The sequence below is a fragment of the Panthera pardus genome, unplaced genomic scaffold (assembly GCF_024362965.1).
Source record: "Panthera pardus isolate Hobbes unplaced genomic scaffold, ASM2436296v1 HiC_scaffold_1, whole genome shotgun sequence".
Lineage (NCBI taxonomy): Eukaryota > Metazoa > Chordata > Mammalia > Carnivora > Felidae > Panthera > Panthera pardus.
The window spans coordinates 2,199,160-2,223,844 of NW_026526654.1; the positions used below are offsets into that span (position 1 = coordinate 2,199,160).

The following is a 24,685-nucleotide window of genomic DNA, read 5'->3' on the forward strand; positions in this document are numbered from 1 at the left end:
GCGCCCGGGGAAAGGGACCGCAGCCCGCTGCCCGCTGGTCCGCTGGGAACTGCCTGGCCGGGGAGGAAACAGGAACCCTCTCTTGCACCCGAGCGCCGCCTCTCCCGGGGCCGCAATCCCCTCCTCGCCTCAGTCTCCCCATCTACAAAATGGACCGGTGGGTTCTACCTGGCACCTCCCCTAAGAAGCGCGACTGAGGCGCGGACGGACTCAGCCCCGAGTCGGGGAAGCGAGTGCGCAAGCGCAAAGGCGGGAGGGGCGCGGCTCGGGGCGGGGCGGAGTCCTTGTCCCGGCACTCCCGCCCCCAGCCAGGAGTCTGCGCGTGCGTGCTGCAGCAGGGGTGGGCGGGGCCGCGGGCAGACCCGCCTCGTTCCCCAGTGTTCCCTGCGGCAGCAGGCACTGACGTGGCCGCCGTCAGAGCCGCCATCTTGTGGGAGCGAAACCAACGCCTGGCTCGGAGCAGTAGCCTCGCCGCGGCCGCCGAGGGTGAGGCGGCGGGCCGGGGGCCAGGGGCCGGGTGGCGGGCGGCGGGGGCCTGCCAGGGCTACGCGACGCACTGCCCACTGCCACGGCGGAAGGGTGTTGAGGGCTGTGGTGAGGACGGGCCGGGCGGGGGCCGAGGTGAGGCTGGGGCGGTGAGGCCCGAGGCCGGGCCGGGGACCGGGGACCGGCGCGGAGGCCCGGGCCGGGGGTCGAGTGTGGGGAGGGTGTCGAGTCGAGGCCTAGGTCGAGGTTGGGATGAGGATCGAGGCGGGGCGGGCGCAGAGGGCTGGGTTGGGGGTCAAGTTGAGGCCGGGTGGAGGCGGGGGGCGCCGCGACCGGGATCGGGGTCGAGGCGCGGGGGGGGTGAGGCGCGGGCTGCGTCGGGGGCCAGGAGTCCCGGGGACGGAGGCTGGGTCAGGGGTCGGTCGCACCGCGGGGCCCCCGAGCCTCCGCCGTGGTTCTCGTGCCCCCCGGAGCCACCGGGGTGCACGCCCGGAAGTCCGGCCCAGGCCGCGGGCTCCCCAGGAAGCGGTGCTTCCTGCTCCGCCTGCTCCGCCTCCCGCCTCGGGGTCTCGAGGACCAGGAAACTGGAGCCCGCGGCCCGGGACGCCGCCAAGGTCACGCGACGGCCAGGGTTTGAGCCCAGTTCCTGTTGGCTGGCAGGACGGGGGCGGGGCTGCGGGGCGAGGTCCCGGGGTCTGAGTGCTGGGCACTTGCTGCCAGCGGAGGCTCCGGGCGCTCGGCGGGCGCGTCCGCGTCTGTGCGGGGCCCCTTTACCAAAACTTGATGCAAGCCAGGGCCGACTTCCTGGTCGCGGCTGGCGGAGATGAGAACACTCTTCCTTCCTAGTTGGCGCCTGCGGAGTGTACCTGTGGACGGGCCGTCGGGGGCGAGCTGCCTCCGCGGCCCTGCGCTTACTTGTTGCACAGTCGGGGTGGGTCTGGGCGTGGGAGATGGTAGCTTGCTTGTCAGTGCCGAGTCCCGGAGCCGTGCGGCGACCGCCCTCCCGTTTTCCCCAGTCACCAGTAGTTGTGTGCTGGTCGGTCCCGCAGGACCGCAGCAGCGCCCGTGGCGAGAGGAGAGGGTCCCGGAAGTGGGTGCTGCCGCTCGTGTGTCCCGGCAGGCTTGTTTCAGAACTAGTGAGCGAGTGGTCAGCACTCCTCTGTGTGCCCGCCGTCTGCATGGTCGGACCTGCGTTTCCAGCGGTGCGTGCGTGTGCCTGTGTGCGAGAGACGCTGGGCCACGTCGTGGCTCCGCTGACACTGGCCAGGTGTGTGCAGTTTCCAGCAGCCACATGAGTGGCCACAAGTGCAAGCGCTGTTCTCAGAGGGGTCTGCATGGAAGGAATGGAGTGTGTGTGTGTGTGTGTGTGTGTGTGTGTGTATAAGTAAACCCCAAGTCCGGCCATTTCCGACACAGAACTGGTCTGGTTGCTGCGATGAGCGCATATGTCTCTGTCTCCAGGAGGCCCCTGGCAGGAGTGTATGTATATGAGCCCCAAGTCTGGAGGTGTCCAAGCACAGAGCTGGTTTGGTTGCTGGGTGAGTGCACACGTCCCTGTCTTCAGGAGGCCACCTGGCAGGAGTGTGTGTGTATGAACCCCATGTCTGATCGTGTCCAAGTGCAGAGCTGGTCTGTCATCGCTGGGTGAGCGCACATGTCCCTGTCTCCAGGAGGCCCCTGGTGGAGTGTATGTGTATGAGCCCCAAGTCTGGTGGTGTCCAAGTGCAGAGCTGGTCCATGGTTGCTGGGTGAGCGCACAGGTCCCTGTCTCCAGGAGGCCCCCCTGGCAGGAGTGTGTGTATATGAGCCCATGTCTGGTCGTGTCCAAGCACAGAGCTGGTTTGGTTGCTGGGAGAGTGCACAGGCTCCTGTCTCCAGGAGGCCCCCTGGCAGGAGTGTGTGTGGCTGAGCACAGAGGTCCCTGTCTCCAGGAGGCCCCCTGGCGTGGTCCCTGTCTGCAGACACAAGACTGGAAATGTCTGGCTTGGCGAATGGCTAACTTACGTGCTGAGCAATCAGCTTCTAAGGAAAGTGCAGAAGGGGAAGCTGGTTCTGGCCCCTCATGGTTCTGCTTTGTAGGTCATGTGGTCTGGTTACTTGCTTTGTGTCATGGACAACTCAAGAGGACACTTCCACTGCACTTCCCTGTCCCGTGGGCTCCGGTAAAGTCTGTGGGCTATGAGCTGCGGAGGTGATGTCACAGTCACATGGAAACCCCTGTGCTCATTGGAGAGCCTGGAGGCCGGGGTCTCAGGGTTCCTAAAATGAGAGAGTTGAGCTGTGCTCTCTGCTCCTCATTGGTGTGGCAGTGTCCAGTCTTTCAGAAGCGATTTTGACCTGGGAGAGGGTTGGCTGGAACCCTGCCTGCTGGCAAAGGACGGCTTTGCCGAGTTTATGGGGGGGGGGGGTAATTCCAGGTCACATTGTAACCACTCGGGTGCTTGTTCTGGTGATTATTAGGCACTCTTGAAAGCATAGGTGTGTGACTGTTAAGGCATTGCAGCTTTATGGGTTTGTCACTGTTCAGGAAGGTGGTCCACACTTGGAGGGGTCAGGTGGCCTGATTAGTGGAAAGCAATGTAGCAAGGTTGGCACAAAAGCATCCAAGCTCCTGATTCCTAGGAGTCCCTCAGCAACACCCCCCCCCCCCCCCCCACACACACACCTCCTCAGCTTCCTTCCAGGAGTTGGAAGCAGTGGCAGAGCTGACTGATGCAGGGACATGCCGCCCTCCACTGGGTCCCCATGGACCCCTATTTCCTGGTCTCTGCACACCGTGGCCACCAGAGCTTGGCATCCTGTCATCGGCAGCCCTGACTAAAGTCAGGAAGCAACCACAAAAACATAAAAGGCAGGGAGATGTTACAGATGTGGGAGTGATTCTGTTCAGGAGGCTGACTTTTCTGTATCTCTTGAGGCCACAGAGGTGACCCTTAGTGCGTACCATAAATTACTGGATGCCCAGTTATGATCCACACACGGTTCTAGAAGTTGGAAGTGCATGGTAGATTTGGGAAACACTAGCGTTTAGTCAGAATTTAATAAGCTTTGCTCCTTGAAGGAGTGCCGGAAAGGGTTCCAAGAGGCACTTCATCTGGCAAATACCTGATGCTTTTCAGTTTGTGTTACATAGGAAATCAGTTTTGTGGAGTCGTACATGGAAGCTAAACAGGAAGCTTGGGGGTTCTGGTTCTCTAAGGTCCTGAAAACTTTACTGTGAAGTGTCAGTGTCCCATCGGTATGACTTCGGCCAGTGGCCAAGGAAACAATTTCAAGATTCCGTCTGGTCTCCTTCGTGAAGAGTGGGAATGAAGGGTGAGTTAGACATGCCAGCGTTTTGATCACTGGATCCAAAACAAAGTCTGTCTCAAACATTGCTGTCAACAGCGTTATCCTGTGAATTTTCCTATCATCTGTAGGTGAGCACAGGGTTCCTAATTAACTGAATCCATTAATTTATACTTAAAATACTGTCTGTTGTGTTGATTTTGGTGGTGAAACTTGGCTGAAGATATTTACAGTTTTCAGCGTTTTTGGCTGTCAAAGTGATGGGAGACTGCCAGTTCCTGGGGAGATGGACGAAAAGGCACTAAGTCCCCGTTGCTGGTACCTGAGGGCAGGTCCCGTGCAGTCAACAGTGACTTTCAGTCTTAGTTCCTTCCCTGAAATGTCCAGGACGGTCAGATTGCTCCAGCGTGGAGTTCATTGTTGACTGGATGGCTTCTTCCCCACAAACTCATTTTTAGGAGAAGTGTATGTGTAGATGTGTGTGATTAATTTCTGGGCCCTGATAGATGTGCTTTTACAGTTTTTCCTCCTGTCCCTGACAGTCAGTCTCGGATGCCCAGGGAAGTGTGCCTCAGAGGAGGGAACGGGTGGATGTGTGGTGCTGGGGCAGTGAGCAGAATGGGGTGCAGGGTCCTGCGGGTCTGGTAACAGAAAGCCTCTCCCAGGCAGGGGCACGTGGCCGTTTGGAGAACTGTCAGGAGCAGGTGAGGGCAGGGGGGCCTGGGGAGACCTGCTGCAGGCCAGTGGTCCTCGTCCCCAGAAAGAGTATGTTCCATGTGCCCTCAGGTCATAAAAAGTCTGATTTCTGGGACACCTGGGTGTCTCAGTCGGTTAAGTGTCTGACTTTGGCTCAGGTCATGATCTTGTGGGTTCGTGTGTTCAAGCCCCACGTCAGGCTCTGTGCTGACAGCTCAGAGCCTGGAGCCTGCTTCAGATTCGGTGTCTCCCTCTCTCTCTGCCTCTCTGTCTGTCTCTCTTTCAAGAATAAATAAACATTAAAAAATTAAAAAAAAAAAAAGTGATTTCCTACACTCCATCGTGGTTTGTGTACCAAACCACTTTTTCTTTTTTGTACGCAGCCTTGATAGATGTTCTGAATTTTCCAGGAATGCAACTACCTTGTAAATCAAGGGAGATTGCATTCTGTTCTCTGTGGTACCTTCTCAAGAGCTGCCCTCCGTTTCCAGGAGAAAATGGCCTGTGTGGTGGATGCAGCCGCCCTGTGTATGGGAAGTGAGCGTGTGGGTCTGCAGTGGTCCCTGGTCCCTGGCGGGTGGTTCCTCGGAGCTTCCTGTGTGGGGGCTCACACTCGCCAACAACTCACTGTCCTGTGACTTCCCTGTGATGAGCAGATGGAGCTGCAGGATGGGATGTACCCCAGCTGTGCTGGCTGCCAGCTTCCTCTCGGGATGGTGGGGTGGCACTGTGAAGCTCCACGGGCGTGTCGGCTCCGACCCTTGTGAGGACCCTTCCTGGCGGGTGGTGTACAGGCATCTGACTTTGCCTAGTGGGCCCCTGCTGGTGCCAGAGGGGAGATAAGGATACCAGGGCACAGGCAGGTACCGGGGTGGGGAGGCTGCCTTTCAGAGGGTGAGGCAGGCAGATCTGGGGACGAGGGGGATGGAGAGGAGGTTCTTGGTTAATGTTGGGGGTTTGGTGTTAGTGGAGACCTGTGGGGAGGGGTAGAGATGGGGTCCTGTGGAGGGTGGCACCAGAGTGTGAATGCAGGGTGCTGACCTGGTCCGGCCTAGGGGTCCGTGGGGACCCTCGAGAGGCTTCAGGTGGAGAATGGTGTGATTAGGCATGTGAACCAGAGTCATCCCCCACCCCCCACCAGGGCTGCCTGAGGTTGCAGGCGGGGTCGGAGGAGTGGTTCTCAGAGCTGTCTGGTGCTGGGAGTTCCGGCGGAGGGCCCGCCCCCCCCCCCCAAGCTTCCTCCAGAAGAGGTGGGGCTGCGGGTTTTTAATTTTGTTCTCAGTAATGGTCCCTCCAAGTCCCTTGAAGACCCAGACCGAGGGTTGAGGATTGGCCCCTGTGCTGAGAGAGCTTCAGGACCTCCTGCCACCCTGGGTGGTTTGCAGGAGGGCTTGCTCCTACCTCCCCGTCCTTGGAGGGTGTGGACGGGGGTCTCTGGCCCCTTGGAGTCCATGTGGTAGGAGAAGGTGCAGCGACTGGCCACAGCACGTTTGTGGGGGACCCCACCGAGAGAGATGCCCCTGACAGTCTGTTCACTGTGCACGTGCTGGCACTCCTCACCCTTCTGCCCCACTCGTGTCCTGCTCAGCCTCCGTGTGTGAGTGTGCTGAGCTTGGAGCCAAAGGGCTGCTTCCTGCGGATGGTGGCGTAACAGACTGAGCGGGCACCTCCGTGGAGAAGGTGCTGGGGGTGTGGTCAGGGTGGGGCCCCAGGGTCTCTGGACACATTCCCCTGTGTTCCCCTGCAGCTGGTCCAGGCTTGCGCGGATCAGTAAGGTCGGTGGTAGGACCCTTCTCAGGCTGATAGGTGCTGTACAGCTGCCATGGTTTCTCAGATGCTGCTTTGCCTTGTGCTCACAAATTACTTGAATTTCCCCGTTTTCGGCTCAATTTGTTGTGCATTTCAGTGTTGTTGGTTGATGCAAATTTGCTTTTTTGATCTTCAGTTTTTTTCAGTAACAAGTCTTTCAGACTTGACTGCATTTGGGGTCAGAGAGGGTATCTGTGCCCTTAGGTGTAAGCCAGAGTAGAATGGGAGGCCAAGTGTCCGTCCTATGGGCTAGAATACTGTGGGACCTTCATGACTGCCAGAGCCAGAAGTGGAAGGCCTCGTGGCCAGGAACCAATCAGGAATAAGAAAATACTGTGAAGCGGTCCATGTCTGCCATCAGGACGGATGCAGAGAGCTGAGGGGCTCTTCCACACAGCAGCATCCTGGCCAGGCTCAACTTGTGTGTCTCCTTCTCTCAGGTTGGAGACCATGTGCCACGTGTGTCCAGGGTCCTGCGTGGACCGTGTCTGATCCGTCCTTGTTGTCTAGTTGGAAAGTGTGACACGTGTGTCAAGGGTCCTGCGTGGACTGAGTCTCATTGGTCCTTGTTGTCTAGTTGGAGACACATGTGACATTTGTATTCATTGGTCTTCTGTAGAAGGGTATTGGTTACATTGGGCTAGCCTATGTAGGATTTTTTTTTAATATATATATATATTTTTTAACACTTAATTATTTTTGAGAGAGACCATGAGTGGAGGAGAGACAGAGAGGGAGACACAGAATCCGTGGCAGGCTCCAGGCCCTGAGCTGTCAGCACAGAGCCCAACGTGGGGCTCGAACCCACAAGCCCTGAGATCATGACCTGAGCTGAAGTCGGTGTCAGACAGATGCTCCACCCACCGAGCCGCGCAGCACCCCTTAGGATTTTGCTCCATTGTATACATTTCAGAAGAACAGAAGTTTGGTGAAGTGTTTAGAGGGTAGTTATGTTACAAAACAGTAAGTAAAAGTGTAAGACTGAATTAAGGGGGAACTAGGAACTGTAAACATGTTCTTCTGTTCAGTGCCTTGTTTTTTGTAGCTGGTAGTGAGTAGGGTTCGTTGCGTGTGGTTAGACTGTCCCACCAGTGCCTGTTCTGGTGGACAGTGGACAGTGGCCCTTGGGTATTCACATTGCTGTGTTACTGTTGATAGGAGCTGCAAGTGATGAGGAAACTCATTTTTGGGTGTTACATTTCACATTGAATCAGAAGCTGGCAAAGAGCCAGCTAAATTGAATCTCAGTAGTGTTGTGCCCTTGGAGTCAGACCTGCCAGGTCCTGCCCCCACCGTCAGCCACCATAGACTGAGTGTGAAGTGAGGGGTGGGGGTGGGGGCTGGGATCACTGCACAGGGGCCAGCCCTTGGGCCTGACTGGGTCCCGTAAAACACCCTGAAGGTTTGTGCCGGAAGGCCCAATGGCAGTCCCTAGGCAGTTCCTCATCAGAACTGGCCTTGGGGTGCTGGTCAGAATGATCTGGTTCTGCACTGTGTGTTTCATATGGAAAGTTCCTAGTGGTACAGGGTGGGGGCAGGGGGGGTTGGGGAGCTGGGTGAAGAAGAAGGTACACATGTCTTGGGATGTGGTGGTGGGGAGCTGGGTGAAGGTGGAAGATAGACATGTCCTGGGATGTGGTGGGGGAGGGGGAGCTGAGTGAAGGTGGAAAGAGACATGTCCTGGGACGTGGGGGGCAGTGTGGTGACCCATTGACAGTACTGGATGGTGTTAGAAACCTTGGAAATTCTCACAGGAGAGTAACATGGAACTGTGTGAGGTGGTGGGTGTTAGCTAGAGTTGTGAACACGTAATTACAGGGAGACACCTTGTTGCATACCTGAAACTAATACAAGGTATAGGTCAGTCATAGGAATAAAACTGATGGAAATAAGAGAGATCAGTCCACTTAGGTGCCTTGGGTGTGCCGGGCTGTGTAGTGTCCCCTCTGGCTGTGTGGATTCCTGTGTGTCACACTGCGTTAGGGCTCTGTGGTGTATCTGCCTAGCACTAGTACTGGCACGTTCAGTTTTCCTGGTCCACTAGTGTTTACAAACTAGGTACACTAGGTAATATACTCTGCTGTAGAAGAAGCCCTAGGCTACAGAATGACATGTTGTGCTGATGGGCAGGGTGATGGCCTGAGGTTTTATTTGTTTAGCTGAGGCCCTGGAGTCCAAAGCTGGTGTGCAGAAAGCAGTTTGCAAGAGATTACATGTGGCCTACAAAAGTAGAGGGCCCCTTTTATTTATGTATGTATTTTTATTTAATTTTTTAAGAGAGCGCGAGCAGGGAAAGGGGCAGAGGGAAACAGAATCTCATGCGGGCTCCACGCTGAGTGTGGACGCAGGGCTCTATCCCATGATCCTGGGATCAAGACCTGAGCTGAATCAAGAGTAGGACGGTCAGTGGATTGAGCCACCCAGGAGCCCTGAGGACCCATTTTACACTTAGGATCTATATGTCAGGGATGGATGGGGCTTTGAGTGATTGACAACCTGTGCACATAGGTGGCTGCTGTGTCAGGGATGGATGGGGCTTGAGTGATTGACGACTGGTGCACATAGGGGGCTGCTAGAAAGCAGTTGCTCATTCATGAGACCCTTAAAAAACGGTTCTTAGTGCATATGAGCTCTGGAAAAATCAAAACGAGGGTATGAACTGTGAGGCGGAACATGTTACTGTATGTAAGTTGAGTCCAATAAACTTGACTTGTAAGAAGTGGGGGGGCAGCTGAGGGGCTCAGCCAGTTAAGTGTCTGACTTCAGCTCAGGTCATGATCTTACCATTGGTGAGTTTGAGCCCTGTGTCGGGCTCTGTGCTGACAGCTCAGAGCCTGGAGCCTGCTTCAGATTCTGTGTCTCCCTCTCTCTCTGCCCATCCCCTGCTCGTGCTCTGTGTCTCTCTTTCTCTCTCTTTCTCTCTCTCAAAAAATGAATAAAAAAGGTTAAAAAATTAAAAAATAAGGCTGAAAGATGAAGAGCTGAGAGGTCACCCAGCTTTTCACTCATGTAGGGAACTCAAACATCTGAGCTCCCCTTTATGGAGGAGGCCGAGTGGTGCATCGTGTCCGCAGTGCAGAATGGAGCCCAAACCCCAATGTGTTTGTCTCCCTGGGTCAAATCAAGCTCTACGTTGGTGGTTGCCTCTTGGCCATGATGGCAAACTGCTCAGGTCATCTTGGTCTTCGCTGGTAGAGATTCTGCTGAGTCGATGATTTCAGAGAAGGTGACAGACTTTGTTCCTTGCTTACTCTGAAACCTCAGAGGCCTGTCAGAGGAGAGGCTGGGGTTACAGGCGGAAGTCACAGTAAGTTTTTTCTCTTTGGCAGCTAAACCAGTCATGTTGGATTCATTTATTGGAGCGGAACGGGCGTAAACTCACAAAGCTACATTTCTTTCTGGCTGGACTGGCTTCCCCACGGAGGCCCCATCGCTGGCCTTGACCCGTAGCCACATAGACCTCTTTATCCGAGAACGTGGGCCGCCAAGGTCTTTGCTTTATGTTGTTTCTGGTCCTAACAGAGGGAAAACTTGTTCCCTCGAGGCTGTGGGGCTGGAGGGAGCCCTTCTGAGAAAGTCTGTGTTTTCATTGCTCACTGGTGCAGAGGGTCATCATTGTAAACAGGAAAGATGAGTTTTGATTTGAGCTTAAGGGATTCTGGTGGCAGAGGGTGTGACATAGGCCACAGGTTGGCTCCGAGGTCCACCTTTCTCCTGAGGTCCACCTTTCTCCTGTGGCAGATTCTCTGTTAGGTCTTGACATTTTGCAAAACAGTAAATGTGCTGGGGTAGGCCAGGAGCCAGCAGGGTCGTGGGCCAGGTGCAGGTGTAGACGCTTCTCGGCTGGGGGAGACCAAGCGCCCGTGTGGTAGTGTCTTGCACCCAAAACTGCACGCTCACCTCGTCAGTCCCCTTGGGGCTCCAGAGTTTGATGTGTTGGAGAACCACAGGGGAAGGACCCAGACCACATTGGTAACGAGGGCTCAGCAGAGCCGAGCAGGCCAGGGGCAGTGTGTGGGCAAGTGGGGACTTGGGGGCTGGTGGTGGCACGCTGGGGGGAGGAGGCTAACAGGCAGTTTTACCCTGAAATGGTCCACCTGCCCACGTGGGGGCTGGGGAGAGTGCAAGTGACATTTTTACCCCTCGGTCCCCAGGACTCTGTGATCATGGTAAGGACAAGATTACATTAGTGCTAAGACAAGTGGAGATAGCCCGCCCACTCCCGTCTCCCCGAGATCACCCCTGTCGTGGCTCCACTGCAGTGGCCACATCTCTAGATGAGCATGCTGATGACACCCCCTTGGGGGTCCGCTTGGACAGTGCGGGCTGGCCTCAGCCCTCTGGATCACCCTCACCCCAGCAACAGGAAGAGTATGGCAAGGGGTGGGGGGGGATCACCTGCTGCAGAGCCAGGTGGGGATGGCATATGTTTCAAGTGATCTCTTGTGTTCATTTTCATCCTCGGGCCTTCTGTACCTGTCATCGGTTTTTCCCTTGCCCTGGGATAGCCAGGCCCCACTGTAAAGCCATGCCTGTGGCGTGTCCCCTTCTCTGGAGCTCTGCCTCCCTCCTCCACCTCTTTGCAGGGACATGGCTCTTGTTCTGCCCTTCCCCTGCATCGCCACCTTGGCTGAGGGCACTGCTGTGTCACTGGGGTAGAGTGCTGGGACCCTTGGTGTTCTTAGACTGCATCTGTGTCCGTGTCTGTACCCCAGGCTCTTTCAGGCTAAAGGTTTCTGTGCTCCTGCAGGGTGTCACAGCAGAATCTCCTCCCCACGCTTTCCTGTGTTGTTTTTTGGAGTTTCCATCAGTCAGATGGTAAATTTGTTTGTTTGGTTTAGAATTTCTGTCCTTTCCCCCTCATCCTGCAAGCCTTGGGAGCTGTTTTCAGTTCACAGCATAACCGTGGGGAAGGCACAGACTCCCTCAGGGCAGTGTCCCCACCTGGGGGACCCGCATTGATGCTGCAGCACCCAGGGCCCATCCTTTCGTGGGGAGGACAAGTATGGGATGACATGGACCCATCACGTGATGGCTGTCACCACCCTCACAGCCCAGCCCCCCTGTGTCCCTAGTCATCCCTCCCTTCCCTAATCCCCGAAGCCACTGGGGGGATCCTTTTCCTGTCTTCGTGGTTTTCCTTTTCCAGAGCGCTGGGCACTTGGAGTCCCACAGTGCGCAGCCGTCTTGGATTGGCTGCTTCCACTTAGTGACATGTGGTTAAGCCATTTCTCTTTAGCGCTGAGTGATGTCGCTTGGCGTGGATGGACCACAGTCTCTTTACCCGTCACCTCATGGAGGACGTCTTGGTTCTTCAAGTTTGGGTGGTTGTGGGTAAGCTGCCGTAAACATCCACGTCCAGGATTTTGTGTAAAGGCCCAGAAGCTCGACTGCTGGGTCGCACCGTGCAACAATGTTTGGTTTTGTGAGAAACCACCAAACCCTTCCACGGTGACTATGCGGTTTCAGGTCCCCACCAGCAAGGCAGAGTTCCTGTGACCCCCCCCCCACCCCCCCATGCTATGCAACTTGTGCGGGTGTGGGGGGTTTGGGCCCTTCTCATAGGTGTGTAGTGGGCAGCTGGGTGTTCTCGTTTGCATTTCCCGAAGACATACTGACTTGGAGATTTTTCTCGTGCTCATTTGCCATCTGTAGATCTTCTGTGGGGAGGGGTCTGTTAAGGTCATTGACCCATTTTAAAATTCTTATGTGCAGTTTCAGTCTGCTGGGTATCAAGTTCTAAGTGGTTTTTTTTGGCATTTCTTAGATGGCAGTCCGTGATCAGGCGTGTCTCTTGCAAATATTCTGTCTGGTTGATCTTCCCGTTCTCTTGACCCTTGACCTGGTTGTTCCTGGATTGGGAGTTTGTAGCTTTCACAAAGTTAAGCTCATCAATTCTTCTATTGACCATGCCTTTGGTGTCGTATCTAAAAAGACATCCCCATAGTGAAAGTATCCTTTTTTTTTCCATAACGTGTGCACAGGTTTGTGTGTTTCACCTTGGCCGTCAGGTCTGCTGTGTTCTGACTCCCCATTCTTGTTTTGTGTGCGCTGGGTCCCCACCTTGTTGGCTGCAGCCATGTGAGGGTTGGGGGTTCTGTTTGTTTTTTCCTTTGAAATAGTCTTCTCTCTTCCTTCCCCCCAAATTCCTTCTTTTCTTTTGTTCTCTTCCATTGGTGGCTCTTAGAGGGAGACTTGCATGGCTGTTTGCGGTCATCCAGATGCAGGCAGCCGTGCGTCCTGGCTCGGCAGCCTGGGGGTGTCTGTCCTTGTGTGCAGCACAGTGTGCACCCACACCCTCCCGCCTGGACATGGGTGGCAGAGTTCCTGGGTCTGTTGCTCCTGGAAGGTCCAGCCACATTCTTATTGCTCCCAGAACCTGTCTCCCCCTTTTTCTGTTTGTCTTTGTCGCTTGGGCACCTGTTCATTAGTGATTTCAACAGTGAGCTGAGTTTGAATGTGTGTGTTTGGTCCGTTCTGTGTTCCCAAAGGATTTGTCATCCTCTGTGTATATTAGGAAAATGGGCTGTCTGCAGAAAAGGAAGCGTTACAGTAAAGGTCGTTTTAAATTTTAATTTTTTGAATAGGTAATAGCAGCAATAAACTGTCAAAAATGCACTGAGGCGCGGCGTCCAGCTGGCTCATTCACCGGAGCGTGAGACTTTTATCTTAGGGTTGTGAGGCCAGGCCCCACGTTGGATGTAGAGATGACTTAAAAATAAAATCTTTAACAGTAACAAGTGCACAGAAACCAGCTTGAAGGCCTCTGCTGGCATGCCCAGGCCCGTGGGAGCGTCAGGTTCACAGTAGGGTGGGTGATTTCCACCCAGTGCTGACTGGACTGGCACAGAACTGACAGGCGTCCTGGCGGTAAAGTGGGTGTGTTGGGTGCTGACCAGGAGTGGGAACATGTGTGGTCTCAGCTGGTGACGCAGGGCAGACCTGTACCCTCTGCAACTCCCGCAGACCATGGAGCTCCTGGCTGCTCCTGGGGGCGGGGGCAGGTGGCCAGCCTTCTTCCTGGTCTTGCGGGCGCTCGGTGTAAAGGCTGCCCAGCGCCTGGGTGCTTGGCTTCATAAAGGCAGCCAGCCATAAACACCCAGATTCCCAAACAGTGTGCATTTGAGAAGGTGGCCAGCTCTTCTAGGTGCCTGTTTGGAAATGAAAGTGCCCGCCTATGGGGAGGTCAGGCCCCGGTGGCTCCTGTGCCCTGGGGGCTGTGGGATGGAAGACCACACTCCCTTGGGCCCAGCGTTTCTGCTCTGAACGAGGGGAGCCTGTGGCAAACGCAGTCCCTGATGCGGCCCATGGGGTCACTCCCCCTGGGACTTCATGGCCTGTGTGCTGCCCAAGAGCCTAGATGCTGTCTGGCTCCGAATCCTGTCTGTGGGTGAGCGCTAAGCTCTGAGCACGTCACGTTGGTGTGGTTGGCTCTGGCCTGCGTCACTGCCGGGATGGTTGTTTCTGGCCCCTCTTGTTGCACGGTTGAGGAGCTTGCGTCCTGTGAAAGCCACAGCCATTGGGTGAACAGCATTCCCTCTGCGGGTTGTACATCAGTCTCCCTTCTGCTGCTTGGGAACCAGATGTGGTCAGCTTCCACCCTGTGAGCTGTCAGAGGTCAGACCTGTCCTTCCGCCGGAGCGCCCCTGCGCTGCTGGCCCTGGGCGGCACAGAGACCCAGGGACCCCTGTCTCCACAGGTTTCTCTGGCCAGTGTTGCTCCCCCCAGTCTACAGCATGGGAAATATCTTCGCAAACCTCTTCAAGGGCCTATTTGGCAAAAAAGAGATGCGCATTCTCATGGTGGGCCTGGATGCTGCAGGGAAGACCACCATCCTGTACAAACTGAAGCTGGGTGAGATTGTGACCACCATTCCCACCATAGGTGAGGAGACCGCGGGCGGGGGGCAGGGGGGTGCAGCAGGGGAGGGGCATGGGCCTCTCACTGCTTGGGGTGGCAGGCTGACCAGGGTCGTGGCCCCCACAGGCTTTAACGTGGAGACAGTGGAGTACAAGAACATCAGCTTCACCGTGTGGGACGTGGGCGGCCAGGACAAGATCCGGCCCCTGTGGCGCCACTACTTCCAGAACACACAAGGTGAGCGGAGGGGCTGTGGCCTGCGGGAGAGTGTGGGGCGCCATCGGCGCCCGTCCTGACGCCCACGGCTCCGCAGGCCTCATCTTCGTGGTGGACAGCAACGACAGAGAGCGTGTGAACGAGGCCCGTGAGGAGCTCATGAGGATGTTGGCGGAGGACGAGCTCAGGGATGCCGTCCTGCTGGTGTTCGCCAACAAGCAGGTATGCGCGCCCGTGGGCCCCGGCCATGCGGGGTGGGAGGCGGGAAGGGGTGGTCCCTGCTGCCCACTGACTGGAGGTCGTCGGCCTCTCCCACCACCAGGACCTCCCGAACGCCATGAATGCAGCCGAGATCACGGACAAGCTGGGCCTGCACTCGCTGCGCCACAGGAACTGGTACATTCAGGCCACCTGTGCCACCAGCGGGGACGGGCTCTATGAGGGACTGGACTGGCTGTCCAATCAGCTCCGGAACCAGAAGTGAGCTGCGCCCCCTCCCCCCCACTCCCTCCTTCCACCCTGCTTTACTCTCATGTGGTGTGAGTGCCAGAAGCTGTCTCCATGGTCGGTCACAGTGTGCTTCACCATGCTGTAAATGTGCAGACGCAGCCTGCAGCCGGGTTTTTATTTAATGTAAATAGTTTCTGTTCCCAACGAGGCAGTTTCTGGTACTCCTATGCAATATTACTCAGCTTTTTTTATTGTAAAAAGAATCAGCCCACTGTTCAGTACTGAGAAGGGATTTTAGGCTCACGGGGCCCCCAGGAGTTGCTGTCGGGGCCAGCCTGGCGCTCGCTTCTCCTATGGGCGTTAGGTCTGTGTTGGAATCAATTTTGGTGGTTGGTTTTTAACCCGAACTCAGTGCATTTTTAAAACAGATAAAAACACAAGGCAAGGAGAACACTTGAACACACGGAAGGGAGAAACGTGCCTAGTTAGGTTCTGCGGTAAAGGGCTGGCGTCTGGTCCACTGGTGATCCGTTTCCTGTCGGGAACGTGACGGGGCAGAGCCGGCCATGGTCTATCCTGCATGGTCACGACAGGGTCCCCGTGATTTGCTGTCTCCGGTGGTCCTGCCTCCCCTAGCGTTTGTCCTCGCACCTGTGCCCACATGGCCACCCAGGGGGGATGGGCTGGGGGCTGCGGCCACCACTTCCAGGGCCCTCAGGGGGACCCCCGGAGCCCCCGTCCACATGTGCTTTCACTCCCTCAGCCTGCAAGGGTCAGGTTTGCCACCGAAACGACGACGTCTACTTTTTTCTTTCGTATTTTGATAAACACTGAAGAAGCTGGAGCCGTTCAACTTTATCTTGGGGAAATCCTCAGAACTGGTTTATTTGGTGTCGTGGAACCTCTTACTGCTTTCAATACACAATTAGTAATCAACTGTTTTGTATACTTGTTTTCAGTTTTCATTTCGACAAACAAGCACTGTAATTATAGCTACTAGAATAAAGTCTCTTAACTAGTTCACGGCTCTCCAATGCTTGGTGCCACTAGCCACAGCTCACCTCTGGGAACAGGAGCAGGACACACAGGCCACTGGCTTCGTGGCAGGTGTGGACGTGGCCCAGTGCCCTGGCAGTGACTGCCTCGTTGGCCTCCCTGCTGGCAGTGCCAGGCCATGATAGGGACAGCAGGGTCACTGCATGGGGACCGGCGGGGGGGGGGGGGGGGGGCGCGCTGCCCTTGCCCATATCACCTGGCCTGTTGGGGGGATGGAGGGCAGGAAACCTTGGCCAAGCTCTGTGTTGCTGCCATGTAGGCCATCCTTGAATCCTCAATGCCCTGGCTCCCCCAGCCAGCTGTGACTATGGACTGGCTGGAGTCCAGGCTCCCTTGCCCTGGGGATGCCCAGTCTGGCCCTTCCCTCCACTAACAGGTTGAAAAGCCAGGGCCAGGGTTAGACAGACATAATTGTCTTTAGTTAGATTAATTTTCAAATCCGAAGCAAAAGATGCATATTTCCTTATTAGGGATCCAGCCTGGGTCCTGTGCTCACTCTGCTGGGTTGTAAGAGGTCCCCTCCCTGCAGAGGAGGGGAGGCCTGGGGGAGGGAGCTAGTGCCCCACTTTGCCCCCCTCTCCAAGGAGTCCAGGGGGCAGGTCCCTTGGCACCTGGAGTGGGGTGGGGGAGACTCCAGGTACAAGTCTTCACCCTCATGATCTACATGTCCAGCCTGTCACCCAGGGTGAGATGTGACCCAGGTCTCCTGGTACATCTGACATCACTGCCCAGGGACAGGCCCACCAGGGTCTCTGGCTGGTCTTACTGGAACCCGATACCGTCGTCATGTTCTCCCCTGCCCCTTTCTACTGGAACATGTGACAACCTACCCTTGAGTGTGAAATACTTTCCCCTTAAAATAACTTTATTTAAGTACAAAGAGTGAATTAAAGAAAAATAGAAGTAGCTGTACTTGGCCACCCCAAAGCCGCACGGGGGCTCCCCAGGCTATGCCCCCTGCCCTCCTGCCAGGGGCTGTCTCTGGGGCCAGGGCCCCTGCAGGGGGGGCGGGGAGGGGGTCTGCTGGAGGCTGGAAACTGTCAGCAGGTCTGGCTTCAGTCACTGTGGTGGCCACGCCTCCGCCTCTTACAGCTGGGTGAGGAGGAGCTGGAGTCCGAGTTGTGCCTGCGACGCCCGGGCCTGGGGAGACCGCGGAAACCGAAACCCGGTGGGTGGGTGTGAGGCTGCCCTGCCCACCCCACCTGCCAGGCTGCCCCAAAGCAGAGGCACACCTACCCAGCAGGAGCTGGGGGCAGTGGGGAAGTCCCCCTGCTCCTGTGTGCCTTCTCTTTCTTCTTCTCTTTCTTGTGCTTCTTCTTTTTCTTCTTTTTTTTCTCTTTTCTGCTTTTCCTGTGGCCCTCGGGGCTGCAGGGAGGGGCAGGGCACACAGTGCTGGGCGGTGAGAGGGTCGCACCGGGTACCGACCACCCTCCTACCGCTAAGTAGCGGCAGGTACAGGCAACTCGAGGGACAGTCCCTTGCGGCAAATGCCACTTGGCCCCCGCCCCACCACGTATGCCCCGATAGGTGACAACCCCCACACCCCCTATGCAGGGCACCAGCAGAGCGCAGGGGCTCGCCCTTCCACCTGAGCGCCTCCCTCCAGAGACCCCAGCAGGCAATGGGGACCCAGGCCCCGGAGGGAAGAAGGGACAGGAGCTGGGAAGGGCACTGACCCAAAGGCAGCCTGCAGCCGCGCCACTAAGAGAACCTGGAGTTATGTGCAGCCCCACCCTCTCCCTGGGAGCTGGGGGGCGGCCCTTACCCCGGCTCCGCCTTCTCGTCCTCAGACCTAGGCTTCTTCCTGGCGGAGGCCGGAGAGGACGCCAGCCGGCCACTGTCCACGCGATGGTGCTGCGGTGGGAGGCCACTTTGGGGGGGTGCGTGGGAGGTGCCCCGGGATGCCAACGGGGAGGACCAGCTCCGGTTTCCCGGGCCGGGAAACGGGAGTGCCCCATGAGCAGAGACGGCCAGCCCCTGACCCTGAACCGCGGGATCCCCGGGTGTTATGGGCACTTACCGTGAACACGGAGAGCCCCAGCTTGGCGGCCTCCTTGTCTTCTCGGGACAACGCCACTCGGCCTGCGGAGCCACTGCGGGAACGCGGGTGATAAGCCCCCCTGGTGAGAACGCCCCGGCCTCCCTAATCAGGTCGCACTTCCATTTGGGCAACTTGGGCAGAGTCCACCCCCCTCGCAACACACCTGGAGCTCCCCAGGCCCAGCAGCCGGTCCACTCCCTTCTCCTCGTGGTCCCCTCCTTCCCGCTTACACACCTCGACAAAGTCCTGCGCGGAGGGCCAGAGGGTGCTTGCGGCGGGCAGCTCGCGGCCCTGCCCCGCCTCGCCCCCACCCCCCAGGAGGATCCCCTCACCTCCTTGCTCAGGCCAGTGGGCTGCTTCCGCACGTTCTTGTAACCTCTGCGGGGGTGGCGCGCGCAAGCTTCAGGGAGCGGCCGGCCTCGCCTGGACCCCTGCTTCTCCGTCCCCTCCGCGCCCCCCACCCGGAGCTCCCCCAACCCCGCGGGGTTCACTCACAGCGCCGCCATGAGCGCCTCCTGCTCTGCCTGCCTCACGGCCGCCAGCTCCTCCTCCCGGCTCAGTCCCGCGCCGTCCGCCCGACCCTTGGCGTACCAGGTGAGGTCGCGGCCCTTCTGCCAGCGGCCCACAGGGGCCATCAGCGAGTTGCCTGTGGAAATGCAGCGCCGAGGGCTCGGCCCGCGGGGTCTGCGCGGCACCGTCGCTCCCCGCACCCGCGGCCCATGCAGCTCCCGCGCTCCCTGCGCCCCCTCGTCCTCCGCACCCGCACCCCCCAGCCCCGGGCCTGGCACCGCGCTGACCCAGGTAGTTCTCTCTCTGCTTGTCGGTCTTCACGTCCTCCCAGCTGAACTGGTCCTGCCCGCCGCGCACACCGCCCCGGCTGGAGCCGAACATGGTTCCCGGCCGTCCGCCGCCCCCGGGCCTGTCTCCCGAAGCCCCGGCCTCGCCGCCCCGGGCGGCGCCGCCGCCGCCGCCGCCGCCGGCGCCCGCTCCCGCGTCGCGTGCCTGAACGTCACACCCGCGCTGGCTCCGCAGCGCCACGCGCGCATGCGCACTGCTTCCCCTCCCGCGCCAAGGTTTGGCGCGCTTGCGCACGGCTCACTGCTCCACTTCCCCTGGCGTTCGCTCAGCGCGCCTGCGCCCCTCCGTGGGGAACGAGCGGTCCACGGCGCTGGGCCTGGTCCTGAGCGTACGGCTGGCACAACAGCTGTTATTAGGATCCACATTGGGCGGCTGACGCCGGAGTCCAGGGCTGCGCTGGGAGAGGGGCGGCCCCTGGGAACCCCCGACCGGCGTCCCCGGAGATGGGGGAGGGGGGTCTCCAAGCGCGCACCTAGGCTCCTGGCGGTCCAGGCTCGCCGCCTGGATCAGCAGTCCCGGGAGGGGGCGGCTCGAAGCGGCTCGAAGCGGCTCGGATCCGGAGGAAGCTCCCTAGGCACCCCTGCGGCGTCGTGCACTGCCGCTAAGTCGTCTTGGAGTCTGGGCTTCCCCACGTGTGGCCCGGAGAGACGACGCCTCCCCTGGGCCGGGGGTTGCCCCGTGGGGGCTCCAGCGCGGGAGCGCAGAGCGCCGGTCTGAGACCGCAGGCTCCTCTGGGGAGCGCGTGGGCCACGGGGGGCCGCCTGTGGTTGGCCAGGCAGGGTCAGCCACCAGGGTCTGGACACTGGAAGCCGTCAGCACAAAGTTTGAATTCCCCAAATGGGCCTGGAAGGGGGGGTGGTACTTGCGGAGGTCTGGAGTTGGGGGTCCGTGTATAGGAAGTCCCTGGGTCCTCGAAGGTTGTAGCGCAGATGGAGTTCTCTGCTTGACCAGACTGCTCAGGTCTCCAGAGCTCTCCAGCCAGGCCTTGGGCCTCCCGTCCGGCTTGCCCAGACCCCTGCCCTCAGTACCAGCAGGATCCCATGACCCCTGGTCAGCTTGCCCAGGCCCGCCTCCTCCCTCCCTCCCTCTCCCCCCCCCCCCCCCCCAGTATCTCAGCAGGATCCCATGCAGATGTGGGGCTGCTGCCAAGCCTGCCTTCAGCAATGATCCCATTAGGTGGCATCTGCCAGAACGCTCCCTACCTGGGTGATTCCTCTTAGTAATTTCTCATCACCAACACCCACCCTTGCCTTTTGGCTACAAATCTCCTGCATCCATCATTGTGACCCCACTTCAGGTAAAGTGCCTTGCCATCTTCAGAAACGTCCTGGCTACCTTGGGATCAGACAATGCCACTGGGCATCTCACAAGCAGGGAGCTGGAGGGCAGGCACAGGTGCAGGGGCGGTGCATGTCCCTGTAAACCTGTTCAGGGCCAATGTGCTCAGTGGACCAGTGGGGACTCAGGAGTCCAAAGGTGGGTGCTTAGCACTACATCCCTCTCTGGGAGCCACAATCAGACGCCAGCGCCCCTCCCCAGTCATGCTGGGTACACCTTCCCCACCATCTGTCAGGCAGCGCCCCACAGTCAACACCCAAGGGCAGCCCGAGGCTGGGGCTGGGCCAGCTGCACTTGGAAAGGTTAGGACTTGAGCCTTCAGTCTTGCAAAAGCCTGACCAAGGTGACACCCACCACAAGAGGGAAAAGTAGCAGTCAACCACAGAAGGCTGGTCTGTTGTAGCTGCACCGGGCGGGGCTGCAAGCAGAGTGAGTCCACAACAGGGCCGATGGCACCTCCTGTTGGCATTGGGTATGGCAGAGAGCGCCTCAGTGCTGGGCAGGGTGGGCCAGCCACCAGCAGGGATCCCAGACACCCTGCTCCTTCCACCCACTTCCACCCCTGTGGCTGCCACACTCCCGCCAGGAGAGCCTGTGGTGCCCTGCTGGAAGGCAGTGCAGGGGGGAGGGGCTCCAGGCCCTGAGGGCTGGCTCTGCAGTTCTCACCCGACCCTGTGGCCACAGAGACCCCAAGCCAGACACGCACACACCAGAAGGATAGGCAAGGCAGAGGTGGCTTTGTGAACACACCATGTTTAAAGGCTCACCCTCCCCGCCCACAGTGTCCCCAACCCAGCCAGCTTCCAGGCACAGTCACTTTTTGGTCCAAAACTGCTTGTACCGCTCCACATCAAAGTCGTCACCCAGCTCTGGCTCCTGCTGCTTTTGCTCTGTGAGCTGGGCCATGCGTTTCCGAAACCGGGCCCTCCTCTCCTCTGGGGACAGGGCGTCCAGATCGACGGGCATCTGTGGGGAGGGGCTCGGTCAGAGGGCCCAGAGCCTTGTCCCTGTCTCTGCTTCACCTTGTCCTCCACTGTGTGGTTCAGGTTTTCACATTTCGCTAGGTTTGTCTGCCTTCAAAGCTCTCAGTTGTTTTCCCAAGACTGATGTTGGTCAGACACACAGCTCAGAGCTGCTCTCTGGTCCTGACGTGTGGAGCTAAGTCCACTCTCCCTCCTCCCTCTCCTCATGGCCCCCGTCTCCCCTCACCCATTAGGCTGCCATGGGTGCCAAGGCCACAGCTCCTGCAGGAGCAGTTGCTACGGCCAAGCCTGCCAGGACCCACACCCCAGGGAGTACAGGGGAGAGAGGCCCACCTCAAGCATTCGCCGTGGCTCCCGATAGCGGATGTGGATGGTGGAGCCATCCTGCTTGACCAGGAGCACGGGGGTAGAGGCGCGCATAGGCTTGCCGGCGCACGCGCGTGAGTGAGGCCCTGTTGCTGTCAGCGATCTGGGAGGACAGGTGCAGGTGGCGACACGCAGGGGCAGCCCCCATCAGCATGTGCTGCCGCAGTAGGCTATAGACACAGACGCGCATGTGCACGGGTCAGTGGCTGGTGCGGGGACTGGAGTACCCACAGGGCCCAGCTGTCCAGCTCCCAAGGGTGCACACAGTTGACCTGCACCACAACAGGGCATGGTCATAGCAGCTGGGCAAGATCACGAGGCTTTCAGAGGTGTGAAGGCAGAGGTTGGCAGCGCAGACCTCAGTGGGCTTCAGGCACCATTCCTGGTGAGGCCTGGCTGTACAGTTCAGGCACTGGACGCCAGCATCGGGCAGGAACCAGACTTCCAGGGGAACAGAGACCTAGTGGTGTGGCCCGGACCTTCGTGTCTCCCCCGGATTCTGACACTGAAGCCCCGACTCCCATGATGTGCTGTTGGAAGTGGGGCCTCTCAGAGGTGGTTAGGGTGAGAGGAGGTCACAAGGGCCCTCACAGTGGGACCGGTGCCCCTATAAGGCAAGAGACCGGAACACTGCTGTGAGGACTTGGAACCAGGAAGACAGGCCTCCACAGAACCCTGAGCTCAGACTTCCAGCTTCCCCACTCCCAGCCCCCATGGCCTGCTGCCGGGGCAGCACAAGTGGACCGAAACACCCAGAGCCCACCTGGCTTCTGAGTGCGGCAGATACTCGGCCTCCCTCCGTACAGTAGGGTGTGTGCTCTCGAGTGACAGGACAAGGGAAGCCCTAGTCACCCCACTCTGCTGGGCTGCACGACCCCCAAGGTCTACTCCAGTCTACCCTTCCTGCAAACTCGGCTCTAGCCCAGGTCTGAGGATGAGGGCACCTGACCGACAGCAGAGTTCGAGAATTCCCTGAAATGTCTTATATGCCAGAGGTGGCCCTGTCTGCCCAGTGTTCTTTCACACGCCCATGGCAGGCAGGCATCCCAGTAGCTCCCCACCTGACTTTGCCAAGGCTCTCGCTGCGTGAGCAGCCCCATCCAGCCCACACCTCCCACCTGGTCCCCACATCGGCTCTCATGGAGACCCCGTCCTCTGCAGGTGGGGGTGTCTTTCAGCTCTCAGGCCTGCCCCTTCCACAAGGCAGGCTGACCGCGTGTCCTGCAACCTCACAGCCTGACACAGTGCCACCTGCCTTGTGTGGAGCTCCTACCACACCCAGCTTTCCCAGCAAGCCCTCAGGCCAAGGGTACATCTCCTCCCCAAGACTGCTGTTCTCAGGGCAAGAACCACACTGCATCTGCCGTTAAGTCACTGGGCACTCAGTATGGCAACAGAAAGCCAGTCCCTGCCATCAGTCATGCAGATGGTGGACAGGACACAGTCACCTCGGAGGACCCTGGGTTGGTGGACTGGGGAGGCTTCCAGAAGGGGCTGGAAGGGATGTTGGGTGTTCCCTCACGGTAACAGCGTTTCTAACATGAACTTTCTTGGGAACGCTGCACTGGAGTCCCTTACCTAGCTTCACACTACCCGCAGCTTCCGGTGCCCCATCCCTCTCCCTAGATGCCACAGAACCGACTAGGACCCTGCTCTCCTTTAGCTCTGTGGCAACACTGTGATCACACCATACTTCTCATCGGAGGGAGGACACGACGTCAGGGGAAGGGCAGATGAGGACACAGTTCCAGTGGGAGCAGTGGGAAGGACCCAGAGTCAGGCTGGGCTGTGCGATCTGAATAGGAAAGTCACCACCACCACCATGTGTTTGCTGCTAAGTGCTCACAAGTCGCTTCTGTTCTGCCCTCGACACCTACCATATCATCTGTATGTACTTGTACGTACTCTTCAGATAAACACGCTGGCTAGGCGGCCCCATGACAGCAGTCCCTAGGGGCCTGGAAGTCCCTGCTTACCCAAGCAGACTGCCCATGGTGGCCATTCTTCCCGGGGGGCCCCTGTGGTACATGGAGGCTCAGGATCAGCCGCTGGCCTGGTGTGCAACCTGCTGGACAAGAAGAAAAAACACTGATTAACTAGTTATTTATGTGTTAGGTTTTTATTTCAGAGAGAGATAGGGGAAAGGAGCAGAGAGAGAGAGAACCTTAAACAGAGAGAGAATAGACACAGAGCTCAAACCCACAACCCTAGGATCATGACTTGAGCTGAAATCAAGACTCAGATGGTCAACTGACTGAGCCACCCAGGCGCCCCTTGAGAGTTTTTTAAAAGACAAGGTTTCCCACCTAACCATCAAATCCCAGCCAGGAAGAAACCACAGACCTAAGGACGTCTACAACAGGGAAGTTATCACCGGGTTTCTGCCAGTCCCTCCCAGTAAACCGTCAGGCTCTCAGCCCTGACTTACCATTAGCATCATCCGTGGGGGTGGGGGTGGGGGGTGGGGTTCCTGAACTCCGGATGCCCAGGTCCTACCTCCCAAGCCTGAGTCCGTAAGTCTACGGCAGGGCCCAGACCCTCGGTAGTGGGTTACAGACGCAGGGAAGCCATTCTGAGGATGCACCTTGGGGGTTTCCCTGGTTCCCAAGGTCACCTACTTCTCACGACACCACGCGATGTCGGGATTATAAAAGGAGAGCGGAGACCTGGAACTACTGTCCCTGAGCCCTGACCCCCAGGAAGCCGTCGGTGCAGAGATCCGTGCACGACAAGCCAGGAATTTCACAGCCCAACCCCTGTCTGGGATGTCGGACACTCAGATCCCTGGCAGAGAGACCTCCCGGCCGAGATGCGCAGCTCTGCTGTGGGGTCCCTACCTGATGGGCAAGGGTATCTGCAGGCCTCCCACCGCCTCAGGAAGCCACTTCGCGGGAAAACGAACTATCCAAGCGGATGCCCCCCCATGCTCTGTCGCCCTCGAGGGCCGGCGGCGGGGCTCGGACCCTCCCTCGGGGAAAGCCCTTCCCACCCCGCGACGCCCGCGCCTTTCCGGCACCACCCTGCCCTGCTCACCGGAGAACCTCGACTCCCAGCGTCCGGGCTTCCGCCGGCCACTGGGGAACGAAGGCGACCGCAGGTACAGCACACACACTCTGGGCTAACCCAACGCGCCGTCCTGCGCAGGCGTCGCGTCTCGCGGCGCTGACGACACGTACGAGGGGCGGGGCGAGGCCGGCGCCGTACTATTACGTACTGACACGGCCCGGCGATGCTCAGT

General features: G+C 58.4%; 3 protein-coding genes across 4 annotated transcripts; 1 reads left to right on the top strand and 2 right to left on the bottom strand.

Moving 5' to 3' along the window:
* The first annotated feature begins 356 nt into the window (after positions 1 to 356).
* Positions 357 to 15,826, top strand: ARF1 (ADP ribosylation factor 1). Its single transcript, XM_019437223.1, has 5 exons — positions 357 to 486; positions 13,979 to 14,163; positions 14,266 to 14,376; positions 14,453 to 14,577; positions 14,678 to 15,826. Exons 2-5 carry the CDS (start codon positions 14,016 to 14,018, stop codon positions 14,837 to 14,839), a joined length of 546 nt encoding a protein of 181 aa, XP_019292768.1. The 5' UTR covers positions 357 to 486; positions 13,979 to 14,015; the 3' UTR covers positions 14,840 to 15,826.
* A 432-nt stretch (positions 15,827 to 16,258) lies between these two features.
* CUNH1orf35 (chromosome unknown C1orf35 homolog) lies at positions 16,259 to 18,838 on the bottom strand. Of its 2 annotated transcripts, XM_019437224.2 has the most exons (8): positions 18,700 to 18,837; positions 18,398 to 18,548; positions 18,235 to 18,280; positions 18,066 to 18,148; positions 17,882 to 17,954; positions 17,627 to 17,715; positions 17,098 to 17,226; positions 16,259 to 17,001 (listed from the first exon to the last, which is right to left on the bottom strand). In XM_019437224.2, exons 1-8 carry the CDS (start codon positions 18,791 to 18,793, stop codon positions 16,917 to 16,919), a joined length of 750 nt encoding a protein of 249 aa, XP_019292769.1. In that variant the 5' UTR covers positions 18,794 to 18,837; the 3' UTR covers positions 16,259 to 16,916. The 2 variants fall into 2 exon arrangements, with proteins under 2 accessions (XP_019292769.1, XP_053760752.1); XM_053904777.1 differs by lacking the exons at positions 18,066 to 18,148; positions 18,235 to 18,280 and having other exon boundaries at positions 18,700 to 18,838.
* Positions 18,839 to 20,831: 1,993 nt separating this feature from the next.
* Positions 20,832 to 24,657, bottom strand: MRPL55 (mitochondrial ribosomal protein L55). The gene is given in 5 exon segments (XM_019437228.2): positions 20,832 to 21,064; positions 21,415 to 21,486; positions 21,488 to 21,617; positions 23,424 to 23,512; positions 24,481 to 24,657. Coding segments are annotated over 4 exon segments (408 nt in total). The 5' UTR covers positions 23,477 to 23,512; positions 24,481 to 24,657; the 3' UTR covers positions 20,832 to 20,911.
* Between the last annotated feature and the right edge of the window lie 28 nt (positions 24,658 to 24,685).

What these genes read in the sequence shown, in the direction of transcription:
- ARF1 (XM_019437223.1), top strand. Translation starts at nt 14,016, where the DNA reads ATGGGAAATATCTTCGCAAACCTCTTCAAGGGCCTATTTGGCAAAAAA. An exon ending in CTACTTCCAGAACACACAAG is followed by an intron (nt 14,377 to 14,452) that starts GTGAGCGGAGGG and finishes ACGGCTCCGCAG; the next exon opens with GCCTCATCTTCGTGGTGGAC. An exon ending in TGGTGTTCGCCAACAAGCAG is followed by an intron (nt 14,578 to 14,677) that starts GTATGCGCGCCC and finishes TCCCACCACCAG; the next exon opens with GACCTCCCGAACGCCATGAA.
- CUNH1orf35 (XM_019437224.2), bottom strand. Translation starts at nt 18,793, where the DNA reads ATGTTCGGCTCCAGCCGGGGCGGTGTGCGCGGCGGGCAGGACCAGTTC. An exon ending in GCAGAGAGAGAACTACCTGG is followed by an intron (nt 18,549 to 18,699) that starts GTCAGCGCGGTG and finishes GCATTTCCACAG; the next exon opens with GCAACTCGCTGATGGCCCCT. An exon ending in CTGCCCCCAGCTCCTGCTGG is followed by an intron (nt 17,002 to 17,097) that starts GTAGGTGTGCCT and finishes CGGTCTCCCCAG; the next exon opens with GCCCGGGCGTCGCAGGCACA.